Raw genomic sequence first — 10,859 nt, 5'->3', positions numbered from 1 at the left:
CTAATATATTATTTTTAACGGTGTGGTCATTTAAGACTAAAAATATATCGTGGTATTCATAAAAATATTGACTACATGATTGATAAAATTTTTCAAACCGATTGTTTGAAATAGAATTTCCGATTATTTTGATGTTCCACTTCTTACTCGTAATGACAATGTAAAACATTAACAAAGTTATTAACTTAATCGTTTCATACTCAATTTCACTTCTTCAGTTGTCAGAGGTAAATAATGGTTCGTATGACATTTTCTTGATTTATTCAAAATTTATTAATATTCGGCATCTTATTTACGTCCAATATAAAAATAGAAAATTCAGGTTAATGAGAATTTAATCAAAAAACAAAACAATTAAACTATTGTTCAAAGAGCGCCGTTTCGTCTTTTTATCAAGACTTTTTCAAACAACTAAAATTTATTTTTTATTTTTAGTTGCTTGAGAAAGTCTTAATAAAAAGACGAAACGGCGCTCTTTGAACAATAGTTTAATTGTTTTTTGTCCAAATTCCCGTTAACCTGAATTATCTATTCATTAATATTGATTATTGTATTACTCACTGTTAAATAAGAATCGACTTTCATCTCTGATTCAATGATCACGGAATTTATCATCCATATTTACATGAATTCAAAAATGGTTGATGACAAAATTACGATTCACTTTAAAATTGAATCTTAATTTTATTTTAAAAAAGATATTTAAAACTTCGAACCTTAATCGCCAAAATAAAATTTAGAATTTTCGAATTATAAATTCATAGTCGGACTATTCAATACGCTAGTTTGAATAACGAGTTTATAAAATAATTCATGAAAATTAATATCTACAATTAGATCTTTTTGTACATTAGCTATCAATATTGGAATATTCATTAATTAATGACAAATTAATTAGATAATAATTAGATAATATTACAATGGTAACCGAAAAAATGTTAGTTGACTGTTCACTTATTATGGTTGGGATATCACTAGTATATGCTAGTGTATTCGAGGAACTTCAAGATCATTACAATGAAGGATGTGCTGATTATACATCTTTGGTAAGTACATTAATGAATGACGATTTTTCTGAGCTGTATAAACTATAAATCATATCATTTCTATAAGTAATTTTGATATTAATTTCTTTCGCGATGATTTTTGTTTAAAATAATTTTTTCAATTAGTAGGTATTCATTTTTTTCAGCTGCAAAATGATCGTTTTTAAAATATCAAAGTAGAGTCATCGTAAATGATGAAATGTAAAATCTTTTTGTTTATAATTTTTCAACAGTGTGATCCCGGACATCCCAAACCGTGCTGTGATGAAAACTATCAGTGTGTACTGGTAGAATCGCTCATGCAATATTATTGTGTGATCAATAGTACGTTATCAAAAGTAGAGTATGAGTATCTATAACAATAGTAATTTATTTCACATCCTTATCGCAAAGCATTAGATGTTCCTAACTGTCACACAAATAATTAATAGAAATTACTTACATTCAGTTATCTCCATGGTTTTTATACTACACTAATATGGAAGGGACACTTATTAAAATCATAGAATGTTGACATTTGTTGAAAATTGAATATTCGAAAATCAAACTAAGAACCAAATCTGTTATTTCTTTTTTTTTTTTTATTTGAAAATTTTTATATGAAACCTCGAAAGAGTATTAAAACAATTGTCATAGATTTTTCATTTGTAAATGAAAACGAATTGTAAACATATTACATAATTCAAGTAAAAGAAAGTTCAATATTTTCAATAAGTCCTATATAGCTTCAGTTTTCGTTTTTCATAAAATTTTAACTTTAAAAAAAGTAGTACTGTTTTTTTATCATGAAAAAAAAAACGTAATTAAGTTGGTAGTCTGAGGAGAAAATTTAGAATTAAACTGTTTGGAAGTTATTTTAATTGTTACTTTTATGCTGAATGAAATTTAAGGTCTTCTTGGAATGTATTGTGAAGATGATGAAGATTGCATTGATAATCATGCAGTTTGTTCTGATTTTGAACATAAATGTACATGTAAAGAACATTACATTACGGTGAACAACAATACATGCGTGCCAGTTATTGGTGGATTTTGTGAGGAAGATAGTGAATGCACGCCTCATAATTCTGTTTGTTTAGATAATGAATGTCGATGCAAAAATAAATTTATAGCTGTAACTAACCAGGAATGCACCAAAAGTAAGCATTATAGAATTTAAAAGTATATTAACTTCTTTTCAAATTCTACTAATGATTTTTTATTCTACAAAAAAAAAAAAAAAAAAAAAAAACAAAGCAATGCTTTTTTTATATTTATTTCAAAGAATTTCGTATGAAAACTTATATATATGTGTAGTTACATATAAAATCAATTAAAAAGTATCTATGGCCTATATGTATTATTCGTTTTTCCTGAAATTTGGTTTCTTAACGGTGTATCAGAGATTTTTTCCGAAATTTTAATAAATTTTAGCTGAACATTTTTGACTGATTCTATTTACAAACTTTCATTAAATCCTATCAGTACGGATAAAATTTATGATTATTCAGATAAAAATCACCCAAAGTTCTATTGTGTTATTATTGGGCTCATCTTTTATCCAAGCAATGAAATACAAAGAATGAAATGCAACAACATCAACTCTTTACATATTGTAAACTTTCTTACAGAATTTTAAAAACTTCTTTGATGGAGTAATAAATTTAATTATAAACGGGTGATAGTCTAAAGATATTTTAAATTTATTTCTAATGCAAACCTATTTTAGTTTATTTGGATCTGCCTTGTGAAGAAAATGGAGACTGTTATGATGTTAATCGTGCGATGTGTTCTGAAAATAAGATCTGCACTTGCAGAAAAAACAGTATTGCAAACATTGATGGACTATGCACATCACTTATAGAAGGATTTTGTGAGAAAGATCATGATTGTTTGCCTCTGAATTCGGTTTGCATGAATAATAAATGTCAATGCAAACGTTCGTTTATATCCTCATTCAATAGAGAGTGTGTACTGTGTAAGTGTAATACTTTTATCGATTATCTTAAAATCATATAAAAATATTTTACTTTAATAATTACCTCTACCATAGTTACTCGCTAATTGCATTGAAAAATTTTGCTTTCGTTTTGTTTTAATCGAGCTTTTTTAGTCTTGGTTGAATAAATGTTTCCCATTTTTTTAAATTATTCAACTTGCGCATTCTTGCATGTAAATATTAATTACTAACAATGTTAAGAATTTAAGTTTAAATTGTTTGGGAATTCACAAAAATTTGATTGAGAAAATGATCGATGTTTATAATTTCATTTTAAAGTGTGAAATAAAAAGCATATGTGTACTTGATTTTTAGCATATTTAAATCAGCCTTGTGAAAACAATCAAAATTGTCATGACACTGATCGTGCCATGTGTTCCGAAGACAAAATATGCGTTTGCAGAACAAACCATGTGGCACTAAATAACTCAACATGTGTATCATTAATAGGTGGATTTTGTTGGCGAAGTAACGATTGTTCGTTCAGAAATTCCATTTGTATACTTGATAAATGCTATTGTAAACCTGACTATAAAGCTCAGTCCAACCATCAGTGCGTGCGAAGTTAGTAGACATTAACTAAATCCACTTCCGGAAAAAAATAATTTGGATCTATAAAAGCCTAAATACTACATTCTGCTATCTAAATACATTTAATTTGTTTATCGCTTAAATCTACATAAATCTGCGTAGACACAAATGCAAAATAATCAGATCTGCAGAGATTTATACACTGATCTGATTTGTTTTAAATCGACTTATTTATACTAGTATAGATCTTAAATAAAATAAATATCTACGTTTGATCTAATCAGATTAAATAGTATATTGGGTGACAAGGGATGAAACAAAATGACTTCAGGCCAGGGTGAAGCTGGCTTTTCGAGCCGTATGTGAGGACTGATCACCTGCAGCCTGAGATCGCGTTCCATCCTGTGTCACCTATTATATTTTTTATGATTGTCTGCATTGGAACCTACAGTTTAAGTGTCAGCAGCCAGTCAGAAATAAGTTCATTTAAGACCAATGATGTGATCAACTATTCGCGTAAGTGTAAATTGTTATTTGCAATTTATAATTAAACAGAAACTATAAATACTATTTATTATTTACACTAATTTATATCAAACTTAATCACAAAGTCAGAACTGTTATGTATGTCAATAAAATTAAAGGTCTGAAAATACTTTTAAACAAATGACAAGTGTCAGAGTTGAAACTGAGAATGCTTGTATTGGTTCGCGACATTGTATTGAAATTAGCTTGTTCCGATTGGCTGTAGAAACATTGAAACTTAAAGTTTCTATTCATACTAGTATCATGAAAATTATTTTTCCCAAGTCAATAAACATATACATAGATCATATACACGTTAGGATGTGTAATTTCATAGCATTTATTTTTTTTTTGCCAGACTGTATAATTTTGTGGTATATTTCTCATTCAATCAAATCCAGCATGATAGTATATTATGTTATCGAGTAGATTGAGCTTTTGACAACAAGTGTGGAATGGCTTACGAGCTGCAAGTGAGTATAGCCAACATAGGAGTGTCAAATGCTCATTCGATTGGGTTGCGTACAATAATTTGACATTAAGTGGCCAGAAAATACGTCTTTATTGATAAAAAAACTGCTCAAAATCTAGTCAAAGTTTGTTTGCGTATACCTGGCATGGATCAGGGATTGATCTTTAGATCAACTTATGATCATTGAAAGAACAGTCTCTAATCAAATTTAAAACAAGTTCCTATTATTGTAACCATGTCAAAAAGGTTCTTTTTGAGTAATATAAATACATGCATTATACTAGCGTTCAGACTGGATTTTTTTTTTGTTGTAATTGGAAGATATTCTCACAAATATCACGGCGAATAAAACGATATTTAGTCGATAGATCAATGTCTCAACCTTGTTCATCGCATCGTAATCAATATCTTTTCGTCGTGCTTCTTTTTTTTCACCAATCTTTTTTGTCTCAACAAAAAAAATAATTGCTTTTAATTCACACAGCCTATTGTTTATATTGTGCATGTATCGATAACAAATTAATTCTATTTTATTGCAACTAATACTGATTAAATTAATAGAATTGGATAAATACTGTGAACGGGATGAAGATTGTGAAGAAGTTAGGCATACAAAGTGTTCAAAAGATAAAACATGTACATGCAGAGATAATAATGTTGCAATAAATGATTCGATATGTGTACCACTTTTAGGAGGATTTTGTTGGAAAAATGAAGTATGCGCAGCGAATAACTCGTTATGCATTAATAATGAATGTCAATGTAAGGCAAATTTTGTTCCTCAATCTAAATTTCAATGCATAAAACGTAAGAGCAATTTCAACAAAAACTTGAATTATTCTTAATATTATTATTAAATAGTATATTGTGTGACAAGGGATGAAACAAGACGATTTCAGACTAGGGTGAAGTTGGCTGCCTGACATCACCCACAGTTTGAAATCGTGTTTTGTCCTGAGTCACACACTATATTTTTCATGATTACCTGCATCGGAACTTCAAGTTCCAGTGTCAGCAGCCAGTAAAAAACAAGTTAATTTCAAGCCGATGATGCGGAGAACTGTTAGAGAATGAGAAATATGTGATTTATAGCCCCTGATTAAAAGAAACGATTCCAAACGATTGAAAACGATTCAAAACAATTCAAAATGATTCAATTCTACTACTATATAGATATACATTCAACATTGAGTGAATCGTTTTGTTTAATCAGGGGTCACTTGTTAAATAGTAAATGAGACAAAAATATTATTTTCACTCATTTTTTTGTAATTTTATTTGGTTAATTAAAACTGTCACTTAAAAAATGAAGTGAGTAAACTGATGTGATAAGTAAACAAGTGAGAGTAATAAGGCTGCAAATGAACATTAAATACAACTGACACCGGGCAGAAACAATTGTGTTGTTATTTTTGAATTACGAATTCGCTAGCAGTTGTTTGCAGCATCGGCTTGAAATTAGCTTGTTTCGACGGGCTATAGAGACACTGAAACTTCAAGTTTCGATGCTGGTACCATGAAAAAAATTTTTTGCTTGTCTTATTTAAACAATAAACTATATATAATTTTATCACCCGAGAAAAGAAAATCATATATGATCATTGATACACTGGTCACAGAAATTAAGGGATAGAAAAAAAATCGGAAATTTTTAGGTGATTTTCAACATGCTGTAACTCGGTGAAAAATGGTCGTATAAAAAAACTAAAAAAAGCAAATTGTAGCCTTAAGTTTCTAGTTTTTAGATCTGGACCTCAAAATTTTTCATCATGTACGGTTCCGGAGTAATCATAAGAAAACCAACGAAAAAAAAATTTTCAAAATTTTTGCTGGTCTTTCAATACCTCTATGGACGACAATCAATTCTTTTGAATAATCCGACTGTCTGACTTTTCTCGGAAATTTTATGCCCTTTAATTTGGTGGCCTTAAAAAGTCTCTACGACGATTGGGCGCCGAGTTATCATTGATCAAAGCAAAAAAGTCCATTTTGGCTTTGATAATCAATAACTCCGGATGTATTGGTCGTACAGAGAATGGAAGCAGAGTTTTGAAAACTGAAAAACATTCTCTATAAGGCAAAATTAGTGGCATTTGATATAATAATTTTTTTTAAAGCGATATTGTTTGGTAAAAAACAGGTCAAAATTCACAAATTTAAGGATATTCGGAAATCTTGCTATAACTTTGGATATAACGGATGAACAAAGGATATCTTCGACTTTTTTTCAACCTCAAAGTGTCCTGAAAAAACCCTGAAAATTTCAAATCGCTGCGATTTTTCTTTCTTAGTGCCCCGAAGCTTTAAATTTATCGATTTTGTCAAAAATCACCATAATTGGTAGTTTCTCGGTTTTTGTTCATTTTTTCGATTTGAAAATGGTTTTTTACCGATAATCTTCATTTCTTTGATCAAAAAGATCGATTATCGAAAAAAATTGAAAAAAAAAAAATTTTTTTTTTCAAAAATTGTTTTTTTTCAAAATTTTTTTTTTTGTTGTATCTGCAATGATTTATCATTGTCAAAAAAAATTCCTAAAATTTTTTTTACCGCTGTAACTGCATCTGCTTCAAATGTCAACTTAACAAACATACCCTTTGGGTAACTCTAATGCCGGCGGTAAAAAAAATTTTAGGAGTACTTATTGGATTATAAAAATAAAGGTTTTCATTTCTTTTTTGGTACTTACTATTCAAGCAATGTTAGGGAATTTCTGTGAAACAGATGTAGGTTGCCAAGAAGTAATGCATGCACAATGTTCAAAAAATAAAACATGTGTCTGTAAACCAAATCACATTGCATTGAATTCCGCTAGATGTGCACCACTTTTAGGAGAAAATTGTTGGAATAATGAAGAATGTGCAACCATTAATTCTGTTTGTCTTAATAGTAAATGTCAATGTAAACATAACTACATAGCATATTCGAATAACCTGTGTGAATCAAGTAAGTGTTTTAATTTCAGTATTTGAAAATGATTTCTATTTATTAACTATATCACGGAGAGAAAAATATCGCCAAAATGACTATCCAATGTATCCTCAAATGACGTATCGTCAGAATAACGATTCGTATACCTAATTTAGGAATACTCTCATATAAATTTAATAATCTATAGTATCGTTAAAATAAAGATACTTATTTGGGTTAGGTTAAGTATTCGTTTATTTAATTTAACGATACGACGAATAGCCTTCGTAACGATATGTAGTTTCGTTGATATAAGTATCTGTATCGCCAGCGTGAGGATCCGTATAGCTAAATTGGCTATACGTATCATCGTTCTCGGTTGCCGGATGCCTAAATACAGAGTTTGCGCAATAGTCATGTCAGCGATTCATAAAATGCCTAAAATAAGGATACGGATCGTCATTTTGACGATCCACTGTGAGGATACTCTGTGTAGCTGAATTGGCTATACGGCGTATCGTTATAAGTAAGATGACTATACAGCGTATAGCCAGAATAGCGATACGTATACTTAATCTGGCGATATTTTCCTCTCCGTGTATGATTTATACATTAATCTGAAAGTTTTAAAATTACTGGTGTTCTTTATTATCAAGGGTCTTTAGGAAAACGGTGTACAGATAATAAAGAATGCATGTATTCCCTAAATGCGGAATGCTCAAGAGATAATGAATGTGTTTGTTCTTCAAATTATATTAAAGTAAATGAACAATGCAAACCACTTCTATCAGGATATTGTGTCAGCCAAAATGAATGCGTACCTGACAATTCAATTTGTCTTCATTATCAATGTAGATGTAAAAGAAATTTTGTGGCCTTATCTGTCTACCAATGTGCATCAGGTGAGAATATCACGTTATAAATTGTATTAATATTTGATAAATTCTTTTCTCAGTGATAGGGATATAAATATCACATCATCTACACTGTCGAAGCTGCGAGTGACAGCCAGTATCATTGTAATCCATGTAACCGGATCACGTTCATAATTAACTAAAGTCACAACTAAAATATAAGCTGACAACTATTACGCATTGATTAAATTTAGTTTTTAAGAAAAATCACACATGTTGTATCAAAGTATTCTATAGTAGAAATAATAATGATTAGTTTGAAGTTTGATTACATGTTGAGTATTAGAACAATTGTTCATGTAATGTACATTTTTTATTTTTCTTAATTATAGATGTAATGCGATGACTTAAGTAATTTAAAGCTAAAGGCTATCATCCGTTAAAGATTTTACTTATTAAGATATTATTAAATTATAATCGTGAAAATCTTGGTTCATAATATCATGAAATAAATTTATTTCTAAGTTAACATTTTGATAACCACTAGTTTTAATATCGATACGTTTTTTGTCATGAATTTAATTTTTATTTCTGTTTTCTTTTTTTTTTTTTTTTTTCAACTGTTTCAGTTGAAGTAAATGAGCCCTGTAATACACATGAAGACTGCAGTAAGACAAAAAAAAATACACGATGTGCTCGGGATAAAGTGTGCCGATGTGATTATAACCACGTGAAAATGGACGATAATTCGTGTGCGCCGATTTTAAACCAATTTTGTTTTGATAATGAGAAATGTGCGCCTCTTAACTCTAAGTGTATTAACAATAAATGTCAATGTAAAACTAATTTCGAAGCAGTATCACCTGACCAATGCTTACCGAGTGAGTAAATAAAAAAAAAATACATTTGAAATATTTAATACGTAATAACGTTGTTTATGTTATAGGATTAATCAAAGTTTAAAATGTTACATCCTTATTTACAATTTAATCAATTAATAACTGATCGTAGAACTTCAGGACAATAAAAACAAATTAGACAAAATGAAGACAATTAAAAAAAATCAGTTACGCACTTTAACAGTGTTCATCATTTATATAAAATAGAACATCACATGATATGTACAATTTATTTAATATGCTATAATTTTTAACAATTTTATACAAAGTATCCTAAAAGCAACGTCCATAAACTAAGAGGTAGATAGGAAGTGTGATTCTGATATGAAAAGGCCGGTTGCATTTTTTAATCTGTCGTACAGGAACTTTTATCAAAAACCGTAGCCATTCGGAAGCACACTTCGGCGGAAGTAGAGAAGGAAGCCTTGCGAAGTACAGCGGTTAACCCTCACTGTACTTTTTCTGCTCATACGCGCTTCTGATTAACCACTTTTTTCAATTAATAACTAATAATTATTTATGCGTCAAATCAAACAATGCTACAGGACTTTCCATCTCAGAATTGTATCAGTTTTAAGCAATATTTGTATTATCGTAATTGTCGAATAAAAATATACTGATTATTACATAATATATTGCATTGGATTCGAAATTCTACCTATTTATTTTCAACTTTCCGTTAAGAGAGACAAGTAGGGAGGCGCTACTAAAAAATTATAGAATTTATCTAGTATCACGATCAAAGTAATTTGTATTGCTAAAACTACTTAGATTTTCATGATCAATAAATAGATTATTTTTAACTTCACAATATCCTAGTGACTTGGAGTTTCGATGTCAGTATTTTTTTTGTAAAAAAATTATGTTTTGTGCAGTAAGGAATTATGTTGAACGCGTACTTGGTGCGGTTTTATAACGTTATAACAGAAAATATGTTTTTGATGGGATTTATGTTTAATACATGATACCCTGAATAACTTAAAACTTAATTCTAGTAACCATAAAAGACGAAAGGCAATTACAAATGAAGGACTAAGAATATTTTAGAACAGCCTTACTGCCACGACATGCTAAAAAATATTTTTTCTATTGCCACATTTGATAATAAAGAAGGAACCGAAAATTCTCTTATGATAGTCAAATTAGGCACAAAAGAAAAAGAAACTTTTATGTTTTTTAATCTGACGTTACGGGACAAATATAACGAACGTTATTAAAAACATTGTAAGCACTTATTGATAAGATTAAATTTCTAATTTGATTGATGACCGTCATTAAAAATATTCCGCATTATCTTCTGAAGCAATATTCTATCTCTTTCTTTCAACTTCAGTAATTACAGTATTTTCTACAAATCCAGTGGATAATTGTAGTTTATAAATCTATTCTAGAATTGTAGTGTAAAGTATATCACCATCAGAAAATTTTTTACTGTAAGTTATTAATTATTACCAAATTTCTATACTGAAGTTAAATTATTTCAGTAAAATTATAATATGCGAAAATAATATTTTAAAATTCTTATCTCAACTCAATTGTGCAATAAATTTTTTTTACTTAAAAAAAAAAAAAAATAAAATATTACTTATAGATAAATTATAGATAAAATTTTGGAAATTTATCACCTTAAAAAATTTAGAGGTT

At 29.1% G+C, this 10,859-nt stretch overlaps 1 protein-coding gene across 1 annotated transcript; it reads left to right on the top strand.

The window, feature by feature from the left end:
* Positions 1-1,902: 1,902 nt before the first annotated feature.
* On the top strand, positions 1,903-9,770 carry LOC130671173 (prion-like-(Q/N-rich) domain-bearing protein 25). Its single transcript, XM_057474898.1, has 8 exons — positions 1,903-2,185; positions 2,755-3,003; positions 3,340-3,588; positions 5,114-5,359; positions 7,250-7,498; positions 8,119-8,364; positions 8,946-9,197; positions 9,263-9,770. The coding sequence occupies exons 1-8, from the start codon at positions 1,948-1,950 to the stop codon at positions 9,277-9,279; spliced, it is 1,746 nt and encodes a 581-aa protein (XP_057330881.1). The 5' UTR covers positions 1,903-1,947; the 3' UTR covers positions 9,280-9,770.
* The last annotated feature ends 1,089 nt before the right edge of the window (positions 9,771-10,859 follow it).

This window comes from Microplitis mediator, chromosome 7 (genome assembly GCF_029852145.1).
Source record: "Microplitis mediator isolate UGA2020A chromosome 7, iyMicMedi2.1, whole genome shotgun sequence".
NCBI classification, from domain to species: Eukaryota; Metazoa; Arthropoda; class Insecta; order Hymenoptera; family Braconidae; genus Microplitis; species Microplitis mediator.
Note: the sequence above shows the minus strand (reverse complement) of the source record. Positions and strands in the feature narration are given on the sequence as shown.

Bases quoted from the DNA above. Each gene is read 5' to 3' on its own strand.
- LOC130671173 (XM_057474898.1), top strand. From the start codon at position 1,948: ATGTATTGTGAAGATGATGAAGATTGCATTGATAATCATGCAGTTTGT. The intron at 3,004-3,339 runs GTAAGTGTAATA...CTTGATTTTTAG, and splicing joins CAATAGAGAGTGTGTACTGT to CATATTTAAATCAGCCTTGT. The intron at 8,365-8,945 runs GTGAGAATATCA...CAACTGTTTCAG, and splicing joins TGTCTACCAATGTGCATCAG to TTGAAGTAAATGAGCCCTGT.